The sequence below is a fragment of the Nycticebus coucang genome, chromosome 11 (genome assembly GCF_027406575.1).
Source record: "Nycticebus coucang isolate mNycCou1 chromosome 11, mNycCou1.pri, whole genome shotgun sequence".
Lineage (NCBI taxonomy): Eukaryota > Metazoa > Chordata > Mammalia > Primates > Lorisidae > Nycticebus > Nycticebus coucang.
Window position 1 is genome coordinate 94,107,692 of NC_069790.1, and position 26,278 is coordinate 94,133,969.

General features: G+C 39.1%; 1 protein-coding gene across 9 annotated transcripts in view; it reads right to left on the bottom strand.

The window, feature by feature from the left end:
- CADPS2 (calcium dependent secretion activator 2) overlaps positions 1–26,278 on the bottom strand; it is a 504,393-nt gene that overhangs the window by 314,420 nt on the left and 163,695 nt on the right. For all 9 annotated transcript variants that reach the window (XM_053609275.1, XM_053609274.1, XM_053609271.1 and 6 more), the window contains exon 3: positions 14,444–14,776. In XM_053609275.1, the coding sequence (XP_053465250.1) occupies positions 14,444–14,776 (333 nt within the window). The remainder of the gene's footprint in view (positions 1–14,443; positions 14,777–26,278) is intronic.

The following is a 26,278-nucleotide window of genomic DNA, read 5'->3' on the forward strand; positions in this document are numbered from 1 at the left end:
TTGTGATTTCTGGGAGATACTAATATTTTCTTTATGAGACAATTTATGATTATTTTAAAAAAATCTAAATGTCTTAACTGTATTTGTCTGAAAAATATAAGCAAAAATATATACCAATGATGTGCTAAATTTTTTTTTTTTTTTTTTGGCCGGGGCTAGGTTTGAACCCGCCACCTCCGGCATATGGGACCGGCGCCCTACTCCTTGAGCCACAGGCGCCGCCCAACATGCCAAATTTTTTTAATAAACTTATCTTTACATGCTAAATTTTCAGAGGTCTATAGAACACTAACTTCGGTGACTCTTGGTGTCTTTTTAAGAAACTGGAAAAGCATGCTTCCAAAATGACGGTCAAAAAAGGAAAGAAAAAAAAGGAAAAACTAATGACATGAAGACAACAGATAACATTTTAATTGGTTATTCTTGTTTTATGTGATGTGGAATTGAAGGGGATAAATCAGTTGGTTAAAATTATTTAACATGTAAAACTCTTAGTTTAAAATACCATGTTTTGTTTTCTTTTGAGTTTTGAATATTTATTATCTGTGTTTTCAATATAATTTATTTAATTGAAAATATACAACTTTTAGGAACCCTTTCTTTTTTTTTTTTTTTGGCCAGGGCTGGGTTTGAACCCACCACCTCCAGCATATGGGACCGGCGCCCTACTCCTTGAGCCACAGGTGCCGCCCTAGGAACCCTTTCTTAATAGTTAGATAATAATTTTCTTCTCAACGGGATAATGGGAGAAGTTGTAAGAAATAACTGTTATTTATTTTTCTCAGTTTTCCCCAGTGGCAACATTTTATAAAATAGTAATATCCTAGCACAATCAGGGATAGAATGACTTTGCTATCATCACCTATCTTATTCAGATTTCTTGTGTGTTATATACCCTCATGCATGTGTGCGTGGCAAGTTCTCTACCATTTATAACCTACACAGGTCCTTACGTCTACTTACCATAGTCAAGACACTCAACAGTTCTAAACTCATAACAATCTCTCACGATGCCCTTTTATATCACACCTACCTTCCTCTAGCCAGTCTCCAGTGGGTTAGTTTAAATGACGTGTCTCATTTTACGCAATGTTTAAAAATACATTCTATAAAGCCGAATAGGATTTTCTTTTAATTTCCATTAGGAAACTGAAGATGTGCTTCAAGTCTGGGGCCTCTGACCTTTTCTCAATCTGAACACTGACAGATCAATTGTTCTCCTCCAAGTCCGGCGTGATAAAGACCATCTAGTCCCTAAGAACTCTCAAGTGTATTACCTATGCTGCTCTAATCTCTTGCAGGAGTTCTTGACTTGTATTTCCCACTGCCTACTTACCATTTCAGCTTGCATGAAAGAAAGGCACGTTGCACTTAAGGTCAGAATGGAATCTTGATTTTCAGCTCCCGACCCCAATCACTTACGAGTAATGTCACGTCATAAATGGCACTACCCTCTACCCAGTGGCTGACACCCAAAACCTAGGTGTCATCTTTGACCCTTCTCTGTCCCTCACCCCATATCCAGTCCACCTACAGTCATGGACAGCAAAACCTAGAACCACACAGTTAAGGCCGAGGCCAACTAAAATTCAGGCCCTGAGAGACCTTGGCCAGGGCTTCTTCTTAAGAGTGTATGTATATGTGTGTGTGTGTGTGTGTGTGTGTGTATCAAGAGTATTGCTCTAGCTACTTCAAGCACATTTCATTTTTCCAGTATGATCAACAGACACCGTTAAGGTGAAAAAAATTCTCCTTCTTGCCTGAACCCTACAGAGATCTTAAGTAAGTGGCTATATACATGTAAGAGAGAGAGAGAGAAAGAAAGAGAAGAAAGGGGAGAAGAAAGAAAACGTGAATGGATGAATTAGAGATGTGGGGCATTACACTTTAAAATTGTGTTGACACACCAGACCATAGTGTAGATTTGAGCTATGAGAGAAATACAAGTGTAGACTCTCATTTTCATAGAAGGGGTCAAAGGCAAGGCTTCACCCACCAGGGCAACTTCATCTTTTGATCTCATTTTATTTTAATTCCTCATTTCAACATTCTATGTGATGGCAGATCATTCACCTCACCTGTGTACTTTTTACTGACACAGAATATTTTACAGGTCTTTTAAAAAGAGTCATTCAACCTTGACCATAACAGATACTCATGCTCTGTTCTTTAGATCTTTATTCTCTGTAATGCCTCTAGTTTGCATTACACTGAGCATTTTTCTCTTTAATTATCAAAATATTTCACTGACTCAACAAATACAGAAAATATACTTTTATTTGCCTCTTGTTAATTATACAGGGATTGGTGTTTCCACATTCAGAATTCTCCAGGCTAAGGAAGTCTTGCACTTTCAGGAGTCTATGGATCTCTTTTAGTTGTGAGTAAAATTGTGTAGAGATTTGCATTTTTTCCCTTGGGGACTTGTTTGATTTTCAAAGCTTACTCAAGATTCTCCAAAGGGTGGTGAACTCAAAAGAGGTAAAAGGCTTCTTTCTCTATGGAAGTTTCTACTTTTTCATTCTAGGAGAGGCCTATATGACTTTTGAAACATAAAATATGGAAAACAGCCCATCAGTCCTATACATCATCAACTCTATAAAGATTTTCTAAATTCTTCATAAAGGAACTTCAAGACATAGCTCTTAACAATGTTGGCCTTAACAGCCCATGATCACCGTATTAACTTCATTTCCATTTTATCTGCACCTTACTATACAGCAAGCCCTATTACAGGCTCTTTAGTAACTACAAAAGTGCGGCCCTTTAAGAGTTCACATTTTATATGAAAAAAAGTCAAAAAAAATAGTATGTAATAAAGGGCAAAATTGTTACAAGTAAGTGCCTGACCAAATATGTGGGTATTCAGTGATGAAAAAATGTTTTTCTTGATTAGCAGTATCAGAACAGATGTGCAAAAGTGGAAATGTTATGTTAAAAATGGAATGGAAAAAATGCTAACCTCATGCAGAAGTCTATACGTCTTGATTTACAAATCTCAAACCCTATGCTCTTTCTTTACTCTTCTATGGGAGTAGGTCTGGGAAAAAAATAAAAAGATCTTGGAGATTAGCAAAATCTCCCTCTGCAGAAAGAGAGATTTACAGTTGAGGAAATGATAAATAGAGAATAAAAATAACATTCCTAAGTTTTCCCAACAGGTCACTTTTTGTAACTTGTGGAATCACTTTTCTAATAAATACAACATCTAATACTTGAACTCATTAAAATTTGCTAACATCTTTAAAAATCATTTAAAAAATATTTTCCTCAGCATTGTTTAGCATCACTGCCCTCTCTGTTTAAAGTATTTTCTAGAACCAGGATTTAAATGTCTTCATATTAATATAGTTGATCACTAAAAGGGGGAATAAACAGCAGTATTTTTCCATAACAGTGGCTTTATATATGATAACTCTAGTTAATCAAGCTCTTCTTTCTCCCACTGAAAAAAGTCAATTAGTTTTTCCTCTAAATCCTTACTTCAGTTATGGCATACTTTTCTTGCATGAATTGCATTGCTATTTCCTTGTGATATTTATCATTATCGTTTATTATAAAAAATACAAGCAGACTAAGGTGTTACATAAATATAGTGTCTCCCCTGGGATTAACTCATAGTGGTGCTGTTGTACTTGTATTACCTGTAAATCTGGTACAGATAATACATCATGAGACACAACTGGTATAAATCTAATGCTGATTCCAAAAGAAAACTCTTTCTGACACTTTACTGTTCATCATGGAGTTTTCTGGCTGCCCACTGTTTGACCTGATGGCGCCAAGTATGCATGCCTTTTGCAACACGGCCTCAACACACCGGCCAATAACTTTATTACGTACCAGCAAATTAAAATGCCTCATCATTAAGTGTTAATTCTTCACTATCACTTGAAATGTAAATTACTTATCATAAAGGCAGAGCATAACTCTACCCAACTGACTGTGATTGTTTCTGCTATTTGCTCTGCTGGCCCCCCCACTCTCTCAGCCCACAAACATGCCTTGCTCGGTCCTGCACTGGTCTTGGCTTCAAGAGTGATGCAACGGTCTAAGTCAGCACACAGCTTTGGCCTCTCTCCTGAGTTCAAGCTCTGCGATTCCAGTTATAGGCAAAGCTTTTCCTTTTAAGGATCTCACCATGACCTCAAACTAAAACTGAACTCATCCCTTTTACCACCCATTCCTCAACACGGTTCTTCTATTTCTATATGTGAGTCACAGTACCCTTGATCAGACCAAAATCTCAGCTGGGGGATGCAGAGGAGGAGAAGAAAGATGGGGAGATGGAGAGAGGAGGGAGAGAGGAGAGGAGGGAATGAGGAGGGAGGCAGCAAATGAATAAGAATGAATATGACTAAGAGAGAAGGATGCCCAAACACCTCAGCTTAGCATTCAGGCCCTTCCATGTTTTGTATTCATCTACTTTCCTACCTCTCAGATAATTGCACTGTCGGCCCAAACTGATTTATTCATTGTTTATAAACAGATTTTTTTTCTGAGTCATGTATTTCTCCGGCCTGGGATGCTCTACCTCCCTACCTTCATTATCAGATCAAGCTCTAAATCTTCTGAGAATACTGTCTACACCAGTTACTCAGCAACAAAAATAGGTATCTTCATAGCTCTCTTATTGTTGAATTTCTCAGGTATTTATGACTTTTAACTTCAATGTATATCCCTTTTTTAATTTCACCTTACCCTAATGAAAAGAATAAAACAAATGCATCTCCATTAGTTGGATTCAAACAGCTTGTCTTACCTTTAATGGAAATACAAAGAATAATTACACCTGCATCTGCAAGGTTCTTGGCCCCTAACATCCCCCCTATGTTGACCCATCTTCAATGAGGCAATCCCCCCAAAAAACAAAAAGCCCTCTTTTCCTGATCACTGAAAGAGAATTAGCTAACAACTGCAAGGTAACTTATGTTCTTTGTTTTAGTAATTTCATACAACAAAAAGAACATAAGAAAATGAAGTTGTTGCCAAACTCTCAAGAGCAACACATTCCTTACATGACATTATGCATGAAAGAATCAGGTAGCATTCTGTCCACCAGAGTAAAGCTTTTAAAGAACTCTCTTATATCTACATTCTAAATTATGCATATAAAAATCTGACTCCGAAATAGCAGTTCTGCCATGGATTACTGTAGAACAGTTCTAAGAGTCTTAAAAATGCATTTCCCAAACCACAGTTTCCTTTGAAAACTTAAAATAGGGAAAAGATGAATGAGTTAATTAGATACAAAATTACCCTATGTGAACTGAACTAAACTATATTAAATAATGGATCAAAATGTTCAAAGGCAAGAACATATTAAATTTAACCTCGAACATAAAATCCATGGGACATCTATAGCCTACAGTATGTGCATATATATTCTCCAGGTATATACATATGCATATATGTATATATATCTAAAATGGTAAATAGAACATGGCACACTTTTGCACATCACAAAATTTTCTTGAGTATTTTATTTGGTATTAACATTTCATCTTCTGTACAAAAGTAATGAGCTAGAGTATTTTTTAATAGGTACAAGAAAAAGGCTTTAATGATACTTGAAGAAAATTATATCTTTCCTAGAAGTACAACAGTTTCAGATTTTCTAACCAATTAATAAGTTGGTCATTAACTCCATTTCTAAACAATGCACACTTGAAGCTAATATCTGCCCACTGGAATATTCTATCTATAGTGCTTCATTTTTTGGAAGGGTACCGTGGTTTTACCAATCATACTTTTTTTAAATTAGGAAAACGGAAGTTTACCTTCCCATAGTAATATTTCATCGTGAAAATAAAAGAAGGTTTAATTTCATTCCTTGGGAAGGAAATGAGGTTTCAAAATAATGGTTATATTATAATTGGCAGTTCACATTTCAGGTCTTCAGCATTTCAAGGATAAATATATTTATACATATGTATGTATGTGTATATATAGTATATATATTATATATGTGCATATATAATACACACATACACACATATATATGAGAAAATCATTTTTCAGGTAATCAAATGTAACTAGCAGCAGAATGCACTTTTATTTCTGCTGAGTGCACAAACAACTCTGTGTTAAACAAAACATTCTATCACAGGCTACCAGTTGAGAAAAAAGATGACCCCAGTTTCCATGGAGGACTCACATTTTTCCCCAATCTATTGTCCTTTTACACACCTTGAACGGAGGTGTTCAGAACAGTTAATGTCTCGTGGCTCCTGGATTTCTAGGGGAACACGGCCACAACAAAAGGGACAAGAAACACAGCAAATTTATGCATTTTTTTAAGTTCCTGGAGCCAAAATACTTAATCTCAAAAGCTAAAACTTTTAGGGATAGAAGTCATAAACTTGAATTTTATTTTTTAACCATTCATAAGTATCCTTTTTTATCCCTTACAAATTTGCAGATAGTCCTGTGATGTTGCTCAGCACAGTTCTTGTAGTCTTCACATGTAAGGAATTTGGGGGTGGGGGATGTGAAGAGAGCAAAATCTCAGTTAACTTTGACACGTGGTAAATCTGGGTGAGTCTCTTTCTTTAGTTAATGGAATGAGATTATAAAAGATTAATGAAGGTTGCTTCTGGCAGAAAATATCAGGATCTAGGTAACTGTTAAATTCAGTTATTTAATCCTCTTAAAATACAAATATAGATGTAAAAGGACGAGAATTACAGGAGTAGATAATGGTACTACTCACCCATGGAACTCTGGTCGTGGAGGAGTGAATGTTTCTCTACAGTCTATTAATTACCTGCCTCTGCTCCTCCATATGTGCCAGCGGGACTAAAGACTTACAGCTCCCCCAGAAGCCACATTCTCTCACTCCTCCCTAATTCATACATGGTAGTTTCTCTGCCCAACTACCTGAGAATCTTCTTGTTTTGGTGAATTTCTTCATGACACAAAGATGACACTATCTGTCCCAACTCCAAGAAAACAGAACCACACCACTGTAGCATTTACAACAATATATTTTTTTCTATAAACCTAGTAAACACCTTAGTCTTATCCATCTCTAGGTTCCTACATCCTTTAATACAATACTTGGACCATACTGTCTGTATCCCCTACATTATTATACATAAGGGATTAACTAATATTTGAACATACTGCATTCCCTTATGTCGTATTTAAAAATAATCCTTAATAAACACATTTAATTTCTGTTTTAGAAACTGCAGATGATTAACTGGTACCACCACAGTAACAACATTTTCATTAAAAATGTGAAATAAAATTATTTTTATTGTTACTTAATACCATAAAATACACAGCTATAATATCATCTAACATTGTCCCTCTGAAGGACTACCTATATTCACTTAAAATTCACTGTATTTCCTTACAATTTTTTCTGACGTTAAACTTTCCACTGATCGATTATTTTTCCTTCACTCCGTTTTCTTTATTGCACTTGGAATATAGTAATTCAACTAAATCTTCTACCAATTTTAGATTGTTGTATTTTTATGCTGTTCATTTTAGATTGCACACAAACTTCTTCACTGTGTTTTTATCCTAATAGAGTAGAACCTCCATAGTTGACCTAATTTTCACAGACTAGACATGCACCACATGTACATATCAGCAGAGTCGGCCTCATTCCTTACGTTGACCACCCCCATGGGCGGACCAGTTTGTTACAGTCCCTCGCATGGTCAGCTTACAGAGATTTTACTGTTCTCCTGTATTTTGTTCTATGAATGTACGCCACTGCAGATACATTACTCTTAAACCATTGAATCCAAAACGTAGTAATTCATTTTAACGGTACAATAGTCAATCTACAACATACTTATTCTTATTCTTTTTTGTGCTTTTCTAAAATAACAAATAAATAACCTTTTTCCCCCAATTATCGCTGATTTCACATCTTAATTATGGTATGTGCTATCTTCTGACTTAGTGTTTTAGAGGTTTATACCTCAATTTTGTCAATTAACAAGTTACTAGCTCTGAGCAGAGCTATGAAAACTACCCATTTTTAGAAGGCAGCTTGCTGTGATCTCCATTCCTGCCTCCAATCCTGCTGCTCTGGTCAAAAGATAGGACCAAATAATGCTCCTGTTGGTGTCACACAGTAGCCCTGGCATGACTCGGGCATCATTCATGTTCTTCTCTTCTGGAGTCCCCGGGGACCGCTTGGCTGTTACCATCCCGCACAGCTCACCAGAACAGCTCTCTATCCTGAGCTCTGACCCTCAAGCAAGCGACACTCTACACCTCTTTGAGATTCTTCTAGAGCAGCGGTTCTCAACCTTCCTAATGCTGGGATGCATTTTCATTGTTACAAAGGGGTCGCGACCCATAGGTTGAGAACCACTGTTCTAGAGAATTTGCTGGCAAAAACGAGGGACCAGACAAGGGTAAACAAATACAGAAGTTTGTTGCGGTTAGCAGGTGTCTCAAGCCTTTCTTGAAACACAGGGAAGGTGAAGTTCATCTCACAGACAACCCCGAGCCGGGTTCCAGGAGCTCCAGTAGCTTCGGCTTCTCTCTCGCTCCCTCAGGGCCTACTCCACTGTGTCTCTTCTTAAACCACACCTGAAGGGCAGGCTATCTTTGTAATTTCTATTACCATTTCTTCCCTTTCTTCTTTAAACTTTGTTGGAAGACAATAAAAGAACAAATAAAATAAGGGTGTGTGACAAACCTATGTCATGCAAATCGACCAGGGCCATCTTCCTAATGGCATGTGCTTACTTCTTGGTTCTATGTCACATTTTGAAACTTCTTGGATATTTCAAAGTTTTTCATTATTATTATATGTGTTATGATGATCTGTGATCAGTGATCCTTGATGTTACTATTGCAATTCTTGCAGGGCACCATTAACTCCTCCCATGTAAGACAATGAACTTAATGGATACAAGTTACGTGGCCATTCCCTCATCTCTTTCCCTCTGTTTAGGTCTCCCTATCCCCTAAGACACAACAATATTGAAACTAGACCAAATAATAATCCTAAAGTGGGCACTACATGTTCAGGTGCAAAGAAGAACTGCAAACCTCTCACTTTAAATCAGAAGTTAGAAATTTCCACGCTTACTGAGGGAGGTACGTCCAATGCCCAAATAGGCCAAATGCGAGGCCTCTGGCACCAAAGAGTGAGTCCGCCAAGTTGTGAATGCAAAGGAAAAGTTCTTAAAGAAAATAAAACAGTCTACTACAGTGAACACGTAAATGATAACAGAGCAACATAAAAAACGCCTGCTGCTGATAGGAAGAAATTAAGCCAAAGCCTAACCTAGAGCAAGGCCCTAACTCCTCTTCAGTTCTGTGAAGGCTGAGAGAGGTAAGGCAGCTGCAGAAGTAAAGAGCTAGCAGAGGTTGGTTCCTCAGGATTAAGGAAAAAGCCACCTCCATATCATAAAAGTGCAAGGTGAAAAGCAGGCGCTGACGGAAAAGACGCAGCAAGCATTCTATAAAATGCAGCTAAGATCATTGACAACAGTGGCTGCACGGAACAACAGATTTTTAATATAGACGGTACAGCCTTTCCCAGAAGGAAAGGGAGGGAGAAGTCATAGGTAGGGAGAAGTCAATGCCTGGCTTCCAAGTGTCAAAGGAGAGGCTGTCCCACTTGTTAGGGGCCAACACAGCTGGTGACTTTAAGTTGAGGTCAATGATCTTTTACAATTGTGAAAATGCCAGTCTTTAAGAATTATGCTAAATCTACTCTGCCTGTGCTGTATAAATGCAACCACAAAGCCTGCATGACAGCACATCTGTTTGCAATATAATTAAGTGAATGCTGAGACCTACTGCTCAGAAAAGAAGATTCAAAATATTACTGCTCTTTAACAATGCACTGGTCATCTAAGAGTTCTGATGGAGATGTAAAGAAAATTAATGTTTTTTTTTCATGCCTGCTAATACAACATCCATTCTGTAGCCCACAGATCAAGGAGAAATTTGTATTTTCAAGCCTTATTATTACAAATTTTGTAAGGCTCTAGCCTCCACAGATAGTGATTCCTCTAATGGATCTGGACTAAGTAAATGGAAAGCCTTCTGGGAAGGATTCACTATTCTAAGTGTCATTCAGAATATTCATAGTGTTTTATGAGAGGAGATCAAATTATGAATGTTAACAGGTGTTTGGAAGAAGCTAACCCCAACCCTCATGGAAGACTTTGAGAGGTTTAAGACTTCGGTGGAGGAAGTCATAGCCGATGTTCTGGAAATAGCAAGAAAAATAGAATTGGAGGTGAAGCCGGCCACAGTGGCTGACAGCTATAATCCTAGTACTCTGGGAAGCCAAGGTGGGAGGATCTGTTGAGCTCAGGAGTTTGAGACCAGTCTGAGTGAGACCCTACCTCTACCAAAAATAGAAAAAATTATCCAGGTGTGCTGGCACATGCCTGCAGTATCAGCTACTCAGGAGGCTGAGGCAGAAGGATTGCTTGAGCCAAGAGTTTGAGGTCCCAATGAGCTATAGTGATGTCACTGTGCTCTCCCCAAGGTGAAAAAGAGTGAGACTCTGTCTCAAAAGAAAAAAAATAGATTTAGAAGTAAAACCTGGAGATGTCACTGAATTGCTGTAATCTCATGATAAAAACTGAATGGATGAGGAGCTGCTTCTTACAGATAGTAAAGAAAGTCTTTTCTTGAAATGGACGATGGAATCTACTTCTGGTAACAATGGTGTGAATATTGTTGCAATGACAACAATCTAGAATATTATGGAAACTTAGCTGATATTCCAACAGCAGAATCAAAGGATTAATTCTGATTTTGAAAGAAGTTATACTGTGGGTAAAAGCTATTAAACAGTATCACATGGTACCAAGCAATCTTTAATGAAAGGAATAATTAATCACTGACACAAACTTCATTGTTGTCTCATTTTAATAAATTGCCATAGCCACCCTAACCTTCAGCAACCACCAAACTCATCAGTCAGCAGCCACCACCATCAAGGAAAGACTATCCACTGGTAATAAGATTGACTCAGTAAAGCAGTGGTTCTCAACCTTCCTGCTGCCGTGACCCTTTAATACAGTTCCTCATGTTGTGGTTTCGTGCTTCACAACGAAAATAATTTTATGGTTGGGGGTCACCACAACATGAGGAACTGTATTAAAGGGCCGTGGCATTAGGAAGGTTGAGAACCACTGCACTAAAGGCTCAGATGATCGGTACCATTTTTTAGCAATTAAATATTCTTAAATTGTGTAAGTTATTTTTCCCAGATATAAGGCTATTATACACTTAATAGACTACACTATGGTGTTAACATAAGTTTTACATGCACCAAGAAACCAAAACATTTGTGTGACTCATTTTCTTGCAATATTCACTTTATGGCAGTGGTCTGAAACAGAACCTTCAATATCTCCAAAGTAGGCCTGTATGCATTTCAGCAAAAAGTATCATCTATTAATTTAATTTCATAATTTTTGCAAAATAATTGTTATTCCCAAGAAAAACTTTTCACCTATTCATAGAGGTATTTCTTGTAATTTCTTCTGGTTTTAAGATCTATCCAAAATGTAATCCTTAAACTTTTCTTCCAAATCTCAGAACTGAAAGGAATTCCAGCTTCAGTTGAGTTATGCAAAGAGATTAGAAATCGTCACCCCCATCCTTTCAAAAAAAATAAAACTTGGACAAACTGCAAATCAATGACTTTTCTCAAATTTATTAGAGAACTGATGACACAGGGTGAACCACTAGCCCCAAATTTAGAAAGAGAGGCAAATCCAGAAAGACACAGGCCTTGCAACAGAAGTTGCTGAATGCCATCTATGGTAGCAACACGTGCTTGTCTAGTAATTTTGACAAATTACTTATGAGCTGAAGGGTACAGCTCTGAGACAGAGATCCGCTAATAGACTGAGATTGAATCAGATTACAGGATACTCCCTCTCCACTACCTTACTAGGACACAAACACACCTCCAGCAGGACAACAGTAGACAGATCACAGCTAAAAGAGCCTCAAGGCACAGATTTTTCTCTGTGGAGGATACTTAGGGAAGGCAGAACGGGCAAGGAAATGGCACTGGGTACAGAGATGGTAGGATTTAATCCAACTATGAAAGTAATCATTTTAAATGTTAATGGCCTAAACAGAGCCACTGAAGTACAAAGATGGTTAGACTGAATTTAAAAAGGCCCATTATGTGTTGTCTACAAAAAAAGATTATCAGGGACAAAAAGGACCATTATTCCAAGATTAAGGAGCCAATTCTACAAGAAGACATAACAATCCTAATATCAATGTATGTGCCTAACAGAGTATCCAAATATAAGAGGCAAATACTACTAGAATGAAAAAGAAAAATAAATCCACTAAATCTCCATGATCGTTGGAGATCAGAATTAGAAGTATATAGGAGTCTAAAATCAGGGGATCCATACCCCCATCTGATACTCCAGTAAGCAGAGAATTAATTTTAAAACATTTTAATAAACATAAATGAATAGAACACATTTTATTGACTCTATAAAATCCTGTATACTCCAATGCATAAGCAATGGCTCATTTAGTAGCCATTAGAAATGGCTCCACCTGCTCTATTAGACTTTAGCAGGTGGAAGACATTTTATTTTGCTCAACTTGGTTTCCCTAATACCTGCTGAGGTTTTTTACTTGAATGAACATTCAAGTAAATATCTACTGAATGTCTGAATCTGACTTTTATCACTAAAATATGAATACATTCCTTTTGGAAAGATGTTTGGAGAACACTTAGAGATCTAAAAATAGATCTGCCATTCAATCCTATAATTCCTCTGCTAGGTATATACCCAGAAGACCAAAAATCACATATAACAAAGATATTTGTACCAGAATGTTTATTGCAGCCCAATTCATAAATGCTAAGTCATGGAAAAAGCCCAAGTGCCCATCGATCCATGAATGGATTAATAAATTGTGGTATTTGTATACCATGGAATATTATGCAGCCTTAAAGAAAGATGGAGACTTTACCTCTTTCATGTTTACATGGATGGAGCTGGAACATATTCTTCTTAGTAAAGTATCTCAAGAATGGAAGAAAATGTATCCAATGTACTCAGCCCTACTACGAAACTAATTTATGGCTTTCACATGAAAGCTATAACCCAGTTATAACCTAAGAACATGGGGAAGGGGGAGAAGGAGGGGAGGGAGGGGGGAGAATGGACAGAGGGAGGGAGATTGGTGGGATTACACCTGTGGTGCATCTTACAAGGGTACATGTGAAACTTAGTAAATGTAGAAGATAAATGTCTTAACATAGTAACTAAGAAAATGCCAGGAAGGCTATGTTAACCAGTGTGATGAAAATGTGTCAAACGGTGTATAAAACCAGTGTATGGTGCCCCATGATCGCATTAATGTACACAGCTATGATTTAATAAAAAAATAAAATATGTTCATCAACATTTAACTGTACAAGTGAGCTACAGTTTCCTTACAAAACAAAATCCCAGTTTTATTTATCTTAATAATAGAAGATTTGGGTTTTATAGTTATTATCCACTATTACCAAATGACCACCTGCTTCAAAAACACAGTAAAAACAGTTTAGGTGAATATATGAGCTATTAACAGTGTTAAAGTGCCACACTGATTTACTATTAATTAAGTCTGTTAATATATTCTTCTGAAATAATCCACAAATTAGTAACATAAAGTAAGTGCTAGGACTAAAACATAGAAATTAAGAGAAGCAGATTTGCAAAAAGATTAAAAATAAATGTATGTACATTCGAAATGTATGACTGTTCAGGAACACATGAATTTTAAAATACCAGAATTTTATCAATTTAAATTGTATATCAGGGCACAGTTAAATAAATTATACTTCCTAAATAAGCAAACAAAATGCAAATATAGGAGGAATACATTATTAGACAAATCACAGGGTCTTAAAAAAAGGGAGATGTGGTACATGTGATTTTATTCAATTTTTCATATGCATAACTAGAATAACAACTGAAGAGAAAATACATTCATTATTAACTCCATCAAATCTTTAAATTACATAGCTTAGCAATCATATTAAATTCATTTCTATCTGGGTGTGTTAAAGAAAAAATAGAAATTTCATTACTTCCATAAAACTCAGAAGACTATAAAAATTATTTTACACTGAGGCCTGTTTATTATAAATTGCCAAACTTCTTCAGGTAACAGCTGATTTTCCTTCCCCTATTCAGGGCATGACCCATATAGACCTAATAGACACAAATCTGATGTCCTAAAAATAGGGCACACATGAACAGTTACTTACTAGATAAAAAGTATTGATATTCTTTTTCCTCTGTCAAAGCTCCTTTCAAGTGTCACTATATTATTTATTAAAATCCAATTTCACTCAACTTTTCAAGCAAAATGATCACCGGAAAGTAAAGAACGTCTTCCCAGGTGTATCAACACTTGACGTTCATTCCATGAGTCAGACTGGGAATGGAAAATATCATAGACCACTTACCTGACATGCATTATAAAGAAGCTGGTGTTCTAGTTTTTTAATACCCAAAATCTGCTGAAACATTTCATAGAGTTGTTCCTTGCTCAAAATAAGTTCAGACACAGCACTTAGGGCCATTCTGTTTGGCTGTTTGCACAAGTCCTCTTCCCCCCTGTAAATGGCATCGTACTTGGCTATCCATGAGCTCAACACTGTCTCTTTGCTCAGGCCATCTATTTCCGGCAGACTCCTCACACGTTTCTCTATGTTTTTTTTAAACACTTCTCTGAAGTCATTAGCAGAGCACCCTCCACTCTGAACCATTCTGGCCACTCGGTCACTCTTTAGAAAAACCTGAAAAACAAAACAAAACCCATTTACTATTAGGCTCAGACACAAACATGCTTTTAGCCATCCAGACAGAGTTACTGACACCAAATATTCCACAGTGATCCAGAATATTTTACAATATAAGGTATCGAAGGACATGGAAGTAGCCCCAGATCTCTCTAAAATGTTGAACGGTTGAGGAGACACAGTATATAGTGTGAGGAACCTGTAAGGTGATTTGACCTGAGCTACTGCAGCCCTCCGAGGTCAAAGGCACCTCTACAACTGAATCCTTTAAGGCAGAGTCCTCATGAATGGGATTGGTGGCCCAGTGGGGTACCGCAGAGAGCTCGGCACCCCTTGAACCACGTCAGGACAGTGAAAAGACAGTTGACTGTGAATCAGGAAATGGGCCTCTCCAGATTCCAAACCTGCCAACAGCCTCAAGGACTGTCAGAAATAAATTGATGTTGTTTATAAGCCAAAAAACCACAAAACAAATGGCTAAGAAAGTGATTAGAGACATGAACCCGATGTCCCCGCCTGTGTGAGCTCTGGCTTGTTCTTCAGCAGGGAGAAGGGCCATTATCACTGGAGTGAGGATTGAAGGGCAGCAGTATGGTAAGTCCCGTGCCGAGTCAATACCATTCTAGCAGAATGACATTCACCCCCTCAGAACTCACGGATCTGTCTCCATCTCCTTCCTCAAACCCCTCCAATATGACTCCTCTCACTGTGCAGTGGCACTGAAATCAATTACGTATTTATAAACGATAGAAAGTTTATTCACAAGAGATTATATATAAAATAATATATGCAGAAAATATTGACATCTTTATAGATATTCTTATATATTATGTATGTCAATTGTATATATTTATACTCTAATTTCCCCAATAGCTGTAATTTGTTAAGTTGGAACTATGGAAACGTGGTAAAGGAGTGTGCTGTGCCAGCTGCCCAACATGTTGCTTTCCAGCCCCAAATCACCCTCTGCAACCCTCTGGCTGTGTCAGCCAACACAATTTGAAGCAAGTTAGCAGAGGGTGCTGGAGGAGGCATACTGGAGCAAGGTGGGCTCTTCACTTCACCTGATGCCACATGGCACTAACCTGAAGGCAGCTTTTCTCCAGTCCTCCTGGGGTGGCTTCCAAGCGCACCATCCCCACTGGCAGATCTCCAGTGAGTTCTGCAGAATGGACCTGCCTGTGGCCGACTACCCCAGGACCCTGGAAGGTAGCTCCCTTGTAAGTTCCACCAGGGCAGCTCTTCACTGAGCCCCTCTGCCATCTCTGCTATGCAGCACAACAGACCTTTTCTACTAGGCACTGGATCCCAGGCCTGGGAGAGGGCAATGGGAGGGACCCTTTTCCAGATTACTTCCTTTCCTGGGAGCTCTGCTCCCTATTTATATTACTCCTATATTCCTTAGAGTTTTCTTCAAAGTAGACAATTCTTTATTGTTTATATTAAATTTATATTAGTGTACGTTGTGGTCTCTATCTCCATAGCACATCTTATCTCAGACGAATGTACTAAAATTCTACAACATTGTTTCTATGGGAAAACATTGCAGTTGAAACAACCAACTCTAGAAATTTGGTAATATGTCCAAAGTTGAACCAGTAAGATATTTTTTAAATGCCATAAAAATGTCTTAAGACTAACTTAAGAAAAACTTTTAATTGCCTATTTTCTAATACTCCTAAGTGAGGAGGCATTTCATTTTCCCACTTCTTCTGCCTAACAGTCAGAGCTAGATTTCACCCAGTAAACAAACCACATTTTGAAGCCAAAGCACTAATGAACTTTTATTTTTGGATTCTTAATTTCCCCTACAAAACCATACTCAACATCATTCCATTTCAGTCCAACTACATGCAACCTAATTGACGCTTGCTAAGTGGTGGCAGCTTTCCAGGGGTTCTACTACATGTTGGCAGCGCAAAAAGGAATGAGTCCCCCCCCCACACACACACACACTGTTACCTAGCCCATCCTACCTGGGAGATACAGGGTAAGCAAAAAATAGGGTAGGAACAAAAGCAGGAAGCCACACAAAGAAAAGAAAAAAAAGAAGGTATTAATTTCATAGGGGCCAGAGTTAGAAAGGACAGAGAAAAGACCTATGTCTTGAACAATCTGAGAGTTGTGTGAAAGTAAGAGGGGAAATATAAGACATTTCAGGAAAAAAAAAAGAACGGGGGTGGGGATGGGGGAAGCACAGAAGAATAAAGCAGCCAGGCCATTTAAGTGAAATGTAAGAACGTCCACACGGCCGAGGTGTTGCCTATAAGGGCAAGGGCAGCAGAAGCTGAGCCAGGCAGAGACCAGATGGCAAATGCCAACTGCCACTGGAGGGCTCTCTGAGGTTGTGACATTGGTGACGGGTGGGTGGCCTGGGCACTAACATGGGGAGAAGCACCTTTCAGACAAATAACTGGTGGTGGCCCTGAGGGTAGACAAGAAATAACCAGAGCACAGACTGGGGCCGGTTACCAGGTGAGGACAGCAGACCTGACTAGGGCTGGGCTACAGAAGAAGCAGGAGGCAAGACGCAGTGGGAGATGGAAGGAGCACATCCTGGTGACTTACGGAACGTGGGAACGAAAGGAGGAAAAGCTTGATGACTCACAGATTTTTACTGGGTTGTCTGGATTCCACTAACCAAAAATAAAGAACACAGTCTGTGACCTCATCAGAGACCTTAAGCAGAAACACCCAGCTAAGCATTCCCAGATTCCTCATCCTGAGAGATGGCCAGGTAATGCATGCAGTTGTTCAAGCCCCAAGGTTTTGGGATAATTTGTTACAAAGCAGTAAATAATACAACTCATACATTCACGGGATTTTATCTCTTATTCATGGGGTCTCAGTGCAGGCAGCTGAGAGGAAGCTCTGTCCTCCTCCTACCACCTCATTATCATCCTTTCCCTCTTATCTTGCTCTATTTTCCTTTTTAGCACATAACATCATCTGATCTGGATTTATTGTCTTTCTCCCCAAAATAGAAGGTAAGCGCCCCAGAGGAGAGACTTTCTTTTGTTTGCTAATGAATGCAGCCCTTTAACACACAGCCTGGCCCACAGGAAGGGCTCTATAAAGACTTGCTTAAGAAAAGTAATAACTATCTCTAGACACTGAAACCCCAAGGCTATAAAGAAGAGGATTAGATGGGCTTCTTGCTCACAGACTTCCTAAGTTATGGATGGCTGTGGGAAAGCAACCAGAGGATGGGTGAACATCCAGGACCTCAAAGTCAGCAAGTGGTAGAGCTGAAAGGCATGAACTCCATTCAGAAGGAAAAAGAGTTTTTAGAGAGGGAGGAAGAGTAATTATCTAAAGCAGGAATAAAGAACAGGTCTCGTGCCCCTATGCACCAAGGACAGAGGAAGGCCTATATCCCAAGGAGGATGCGTTTCCTCTCTGTCCTTCGTTCCCCAGCTAGGTCAGGCCACTTACCTGTGCTCCCAACCCAGTGACAGAGTGTGATCCACCAGCCTTGACATCCTAATACTTGAGCTCCAGACTCAACCTCCCAGATGCCCTAACATACCTCCTCAGATGTCTCACAGGCATCCTACACTCAACAAGTCTCAATTCATGAGTTCATAATTTCCCCCACAAAGTTTCTCCACCTTCTGCCTGCCTCTGTGAGCCTTAGTCACCCATTCCATTCTTTGAGGGACCTGGAAGCCATTCCTGACACCTCCATATCCTCCATGTTTAGATTGCCCAACACACACTGTTATGACCCTGTACAGATTCTGCTCCTAAGACCCTGTCCATCCTTCCTCACTCCCCATCTTCCCACAGCAGTTCTCCAAGCCCCACCCTGGGACTCCACATGACAACAGCAAGCAGCCTCCTCACTGGGCTCCCAGCCTCAGAAGTGTTTCTGGCAGCCACCCTGTTCCTACCATCATTTCTTCCCAACTTATACTCTTCATTGGCAGCAAATAATATGTTTTTAAAATTCTGGTCATTCTAATCCTTTTCCAGCTTAAAATTCTTCCCTAGTGTTCCATTAAAATCATCCCTGAGGCTCCCTTTAAAAATGTCCCATGCTATCTCTCTGGCTTTGTTCTGTCTCTCAACAAATTGTTCTTTCTTCCCAGATCTTCCTGCTCCACTTCCGCCAGCCATTTAAAGCCTCCCCTTGTCCATCTCACCCTCTCCCGACTACCTTAGTCACCTCTCAGACCTCCACTCAGTGGACCCTTCCTCAGAGATTTCTTTCCCAGTCACCCTGGCTTAGCTATATCCCGTGTTGTATGTGCTTATAGCACCTCTCTTTTTTCCCCCTTTAAAGTACTTATCACATTGAAACTATAAAATTTAAGTAAACAGTTTAATTCATATCTGTTTTAATCACAACTCAGTACATTCCAGGATTACAAAAACTGTTTCACTCACTACTCTATATGTAGCACCTAGCAATATAGCAAGTCCCTAGGAAATGCTCCCAGGATGAGTGAGTGGACAGTGAATAAGTTGTTTGGCTGGTGAAAGATTTGATTTCATTCCCCTGCACAATTTAAATAATTAACAAACCAGAGTTAAGGTGGACTGATTAAGAAACAGGCATAATACTACAGAAGGAAAGGATCACAATGAAAAATGTCACAGAGGAAAGAATGAGCCTGGTTTTGTAGGGAGAAGCACCTGATCACCAGCTTGGAGGGCAGGGCTCACCCATGGAGAATGGTGAGGGACAGTGCTCATCCAGCAAAGGAGGAGAGTTCAGAGATGCCATCTCACACAGGAAGCAACAGGGAGCACTGGAGTGAAGCAGGAAGGAAGTGACATGTCGAAAAAATATATATATTTTGGAGGAAAGCAAATGTTTGAGCACAACTACAGCAGCCTTTAAAGTTGTGAAATGCGAATGTACATTTGCATGATTTAAATCATTATAGAACCAGTAAGGTTTATTGATTTCCTGTTATACGCTCATGTAAGGAAGAAGCGTAAGATATGCACCTTATCCATGTGAAAAGGCAGAAGAAAAGACTCACTAGAACAGCGGTTCTCAACCTGTGGTCGTGACCCACAGGAACTGCATTAAACGGTCGTGGCATTAGGAAGGTTGAGAACCACTGCACTAGAGGGAGGCAAGCACGGTGAGTGATATCAGAGAGGAAGGAGACGGGTTTCATGAGAAAAATAAGATTTTATGTTGTCTAATAAATATCACTTAGTAATTCCCCAAATCTGTGCTGGTCTTGAAGAAATAATGATACATAATTCTTTCCCAAATACTTTTTCAAGTGACTGCAGTTATGAAACTGTGACAGTGACGAATTTAAGCTCAGCAAATACAAATCTCTTAAATTTGTATCTTGTCTCAATAGTCACCAAGTTAAAGGCATTGAGGTGTGGCTACATGCAAGGACTTGTCGCAGAATTGGTGTCAGGCCAGGAGTGGATGCATACAGCTTTCTGCTCTGGGCCCCAGGATTCGCCATGAAAGTCTATCTGGAGCTCCACTAGTGGGTGCTATGTTGGTGTTGAAGCACCACAGGGACTATGTATATCAGCAAACCCACTGAGGAGCAGACATTCTGTCTCCCTAGAGCTTTCACACATTATATCCTTTAATGCTCACAACCAGCCTGTGCCTTTTCTAGTATCATTCTCTTTGACAGGGTAAGTGGCTTAAGCTGAGGAGATAATTATTGACCCAAGGTCACAGTTATTGGGAAAATAGAGATTGACTCCTGGCCTTTGGACTCCAAAAACACTACTTCTCGACCCCTTCGTGGTGCACTGCTGGCAGCTGGATGACCTGTTGGCCAACACTTATGGAATTATCAGTCAGTGATCTTCCTGTGAAAATGCCACTGAACACACAACCAAGTCAGCAAGTGGGTTGGAACCTCATATCAGAACACTTTAAACATAGTACATATGTTCCACTGATCCACAGGTCAGTGAATTTTGACTGTTGACATTGCCTTCCATCTGAGCCCCTACCAACTGCCACAATCCCCTTCACCTGGTCAGCTTCTACACAGAAGAAGTCATCTTAGCAAAGTCATGGTCTGTGAACTAAGCTGAAATGTGATGACTACCTCAAGAAACCCTATCCATGAAGGCTACGTCTGCTCAGCTGTCCCAACAAGCCTTCAAATATACTTCTCCGCAAAGCCCTTATTGTTCACACACGGCTGTTGGTCTGAACCAGCAATGCTTCTTTGATTCAAAAGGATTTTATAATGACAAGAGAAACATTATTTGCTTGCCAAATCATTGTGGCTATCTATGAGATGGTTCCGGGAAGACTGCCAACACATGCTCAGCCAGGGAAACGTTGAGAAAGTACAAGAGCCCCACTTATGAGAAATGCCTTCTTCTCCTTAATAATGCCAAGTAAATACTGTCTCACAATTCCAATAATCTATGCTGTCCTGGGAAAATCAGTGAGACAGTTTCTAAAACTAATTTGTATTTGTTAGCAACTCCAGTGAGTTTAGTGTCGCAGGAAATTAAATAACTTTAAGTGTCCCAGCACATAAACATCAGTATCTTTTTAGGTCACTTTGTATCAAAGTCAGTCAATGTATTCCTTCATTGGTGCTGTACCCTGCCGGTGTCTCCACCCACCCAAGTCTTCCTCAACCTGCCTTTCCAGGTTTCTCTTCCACTGCTCCTGAGAACACATTCTCTATTCCAATAAAGAGGAAGACTTGGGTAGCCCGCCACAGTCTCCATATGTTCCCTCTCCCATACCTCATCTGTTTGTTTGATAAATATTTACCAAGACAAACTAAGGACTGGGCAATGTGATCAGTGCTGGGAATAAACTCACAGGCAAAACGAGCTGGAGCTGAGAGTGGGGAAACAAATGGCTCCACAAACTGATATGCCTGTGGCTTCACAAATACTAGTAAGAGTTTCTACTGCCAGGGGAGCTCACAACAAAGTTTGAAACGTAGTTGGAGAAGTTACAGAGGCTTTCCTGAGGAGAAGAGATCTGCAGATGGAAAGAAATTACCTTGGAAATGAAGTGGGGACCAATAGCCAGTGGGTGGAGGGAACACAGACAGACTGGGTGGGCCCTGGAAAGGCCTGCTGGGCTGCAGTGAAGTGACCGAGAGTGGAGTGCTGTGGCCGGAGGCTGGACAGGGGGGTGGGGGTGGGGGTGGGGCTTTGTCAGACCTAGAAAGGCTGCCAGGCTTTGTCCCAAGAGTACAAAATGCCATCCAGACATTTATGACAGATAGTCACAAGATAAAACATACACTTTGAAAACAGATAAATTTGTTTGGGGGGCATGATAAAAATTAACCTTCATGACCACATAAGGAAGGAGCTAAGTATCTATCTTAAAGAAGAGGAGAGGAGGGGAGGGGAGGGAGAGGGGAGGAGGGGAAGAAAAAGTCAAAAGCATGGAGAGTTAAGGAGACATGGCAACGATTACTCAACCAGAATGTGGAAGAGTCAACATTTAAGCCCATTCTTGCTTTAGAGCATCCGTTGTCACCACTTTGGTTTTTAAGCAAACAATTTTGGTTTTTAGGCAACCAAAATTGGTGACTTATCAATTTATGGCTCATTTAACTGAGATGGAAAGGTGAAGGAGTGGATGGACTGGTGAGGATTAGAAGACTGGCAAGGGTTTGGAGAATAATATGCTCTTGTTAGTCTCTGCCTCCTTGGTGAAGTGTCCCGCAGCTTGATATGATTTCCTTACATGAACTTCATGAGAGCTGCATTCTTAAGCTTGTGTAGTGTCAGGTACCATTATATTACTTCAATTTTAATGGAAAAAAATCAGGTCCTTGTAATAATGGATTTTGGAACGTTGCTGATTCCGAGGGCTGGCTGGTGTTTTGACCAGTACGAGATAAAGTTTTCATGGATTCAAACACAAGGATACAAAGAACATTTTAATAAATCTGAATTTACTCAAATATTCTACTAGTTGAAACTATGTACAACAAAGTCTTCTTCTGTAATACGATGTTATTAATCGTAAATGGTGGCATTTTTGTTGGTGCTGTTGTAAGGGCTAATGATCTTTCTAGGCAAAAACAGAAAACGAAGCTATAGTTGACCTCTGTTTTTGTTTATTGATCCATGAATTTCAAAGGTTTAGAAACCACTGACATAACCAATCCTATTCCTTTATGTATTAAATTTGAAGAAATCACAACTTAAAACTGTTATCAAGTAATCTACTTTGTTTAAAAAATAAACTAAGGTAAGAAATGCCTCTAGAGTCTAGACCTCTGCCTATATACCAATAAATAGTTGCTCTCATAGAACCCTTCCTTGTAAATAATCTAAATTCCTTACAAAGTTCTCAGCTGCCAATGCCTCCTCACGTTCTGCTCTAGGAACTGAAATGTGTCTGTCCACAAATGAGTATCAATGGGATCTGAAAAGCATCAGGCTTTGGGGGGAAAATACCTATGTGTGACATTCTCATCATTTTATCAATATTATGACGTTGTTTGAAAGTTTTCTTCTAATATCAGCTAGTAGAAAATCCTTTAGTCTTCCTTTTTGTGTATTTTATTTATAAACTAAGTGATTAGTTTAAACTTCTGTCAGCCAATGACAAACTCTCTGTAACTGTAGAGACCACAACTGGAGAACTTTCCAAAGCTCTTGCTACAAGCACAAATGTGAAAGATGATCTCTGGGCACTACCTGGGCTGAAAATCCATGTGACATGGCAACAAAGACCCAGAGCCTGAAGGAGAAGAAAAATCACGTTCCTCACAGTTGAAAAGGGGAGCAATGACACGGGAAATATGAACTTCTAAAGAAATGCCTTTATATGTGGACACAAAGTTAAAGAAGATACTACACCTTCCAGGCCATCTCTTCATCCTTCTCTTATTTTATTCAGTGTTTCATGAAATGAAGGAAAAGTCTGAAAATTCCTTGTTCGGCTGCCTCCTTTTGATTATTCTGAGAAGAATTTTTGAGGGGTGGGGGAGGGGTCTTCATGATAACGTTACAGAAAATGCATTTTTATAATTTAGTGTATTATTTTCGGAACCTCATAAATTATCTAACATTCAATAAATTCTTAAAATTCATTGTCTTTATTACATACAACAAATAAAACATGTTTCCCTCTGCCTTAGAGTTCTATAATATTCTAACTTTAATGGTATAATTCTGTTCACCTCATTCACACTTCTGCTGTGTCACTCTCCTCTGTCAGCTGGGAAAACAATGTAACAAAATGTAGAAGGGCGTCAGAAGCCCTGAGAGTTCAAGAGGGACACAAGCTAAGAGACTCTGAACCATTCGGCATCAGTTTCCTCACCTGTGGATTAAAGACAACATAACTTTTTAAAAAGAAAATTATGCTCAGTTGATAAATAATAATTGTATATATTTATGGAGTACACTGTGATGTCTTGATATATGGTTACACTGTAGAAGGAAACTTTTCTCAACACATTTCTTTTTAATGTTACATGAGATTATACAATGAAATAAACTCTAAAATCAATGCTACTCAAAGTGTGATTTGTGGACCAACGCCAGTAACTGAACCGTCATCTGCCCCTCAGCAAGTACAGCAGGTCTTTGAATAATGCCCTTTCATTATAATGTTAACGCAGGAAAAGAAAGAAGAATTTGATTTCAGGTTGGGGTCACTGTCTGTGGAGACGGCTTGTGCATTCCACCCCTGCCTGGGTTTTCTAGGGGTGCTCCAGTTCCCTCCTCAGCCCAAAGCAGTTTCCATTAGGTTCACTGGTGTGTGTACATTGTCCTAGGATGAGTGTGTGTGTGTGTGAGTGTGTGTGTGTGCGCTTGCGCACACATGCGCGTATCCTGTCCAAATCTGGTTGCTGTCCTGTGCCCAGTACTCCTGGGACAGGCTCCAGCCACCCTGCCACACTGAATTAGAATCACTGGGTAAACATTTACCTTACTTACTGCTATTATTTGTACATGTATGTATATGAGTAGTTCACATTTTTTCCATGTTTAACATCAGAAGTGTTCTGGTCTTTATTGAGAATAAATAAATAAATATTTGGTGAAGTTTTTGTGACCAAAAATATGCTGTTAAGAAGTCAACTTTTGTTTATATGAATTAGCATGTGATAAAATAGATTTCATCATGTAAGTTGTTTGACTTAAAGTAATAGTTTTCAAAAACCTATCAACTATGTTAAGTTTTTAGAAGCTTCTGAAATTATATGATAATGCCAAAGCATCCAAAAGCGTGATTTCTCCAACATTTTATAAAACTGTTTAAACATATAGAAAAGTTGAAAAAAGTTTGTAGGGAGCACATATATACCTACTACCTAATCCTACAATTAACATTTCACTCTATTTGTTCTTTTACATGTCTGTCCAACCCTCCGCCAATTCAGATTAGTTTTGTTGGGCATTTCAGAGTAAGTCAAATGTGTGATTTTGTATTTTATAAAATATTCAATAATGTATTAGAAATCAATAAATACCTGTCCTTTGCTGCAGACATAATGTCTCAACTAACTTTTCTTTGTGAAGATGAGTGATGTACCAATGTTGACATGGAAGTTGAGGGAAAAGATTTGTCTAAAAACCAAAACATATTTTCCACAATACTACCAAGACACCAGAGAATGAGTTGCTGCCTTCTCAAATCCTAGGTTTATAAAACATAAATCTTGAGAATAGCAAATTATTTACTTTTGATAATCCAAGAGCCTACAGCAGAGAAACCAAGCTCCCAAATAAAAATGGAAAAAGAAAGAAAGAAAATTTCTGGAAAGTAAATCAATTTCAAAAGCAAACATTCTGATAAGTTGATGAAAAATGAACCCAAAACTTCCATGACATATAGTGGCTTTCAGTAAATACTTGTTGAATAGATTTTATAGTTTATGCCTTGTAGTTATTTTTTTCACCAGATGGCAACTATGCGTAGAAGAATAACAATGTTATTGCTTTTTAAACCCAGAATCTGATTCTCAGGATTCTAAGGGACTGCAAAGGTATAAATCCAATCACACTTCCAAGTCTGAATTCCCTCACCATCATCACCATAAAACAATATCGAATTTATTTCAGAAAAAGAGTATCTGCTCTCTAAAGGCAATTACCTGTCTACTGGCAGGACTCATTTCTGGAAAGTTCTTTTCTGGCAAGGCTCTTCCTGTACCTGTCATTCTCTCACCTAGTTCTAAAACCTGGAACAATAAAGAAAATCCACATTCTTCCCATCAATTTCTTCAAGTGTTTGAGGTCAGCTAACACTGTCTTCTGCCTTCCAGGTGAAAGGTTCCTCAGATATGGCTCAGACAACTAGACCACTTACTCCCCTGAAGGCTCTCCTTGGACCTCACCTCCCTCTCTCCATCTGGGCAGACTAGAGCACTTACCCCCCTGTAGGCTCACTTTGGACCACACCCTACTCTCTGCATCTGGATCCTGGAGCAGACTAGATCAGTTACCTCCCTGAAGGCTCTCCTTGGATCTCACCTCCCTCTCTCCATCAGGGTCCTGGAGCAGACTAGATCAGTTACCTCCCTGAAGGCTCTCCTTGGATCTCACCTCACTCTC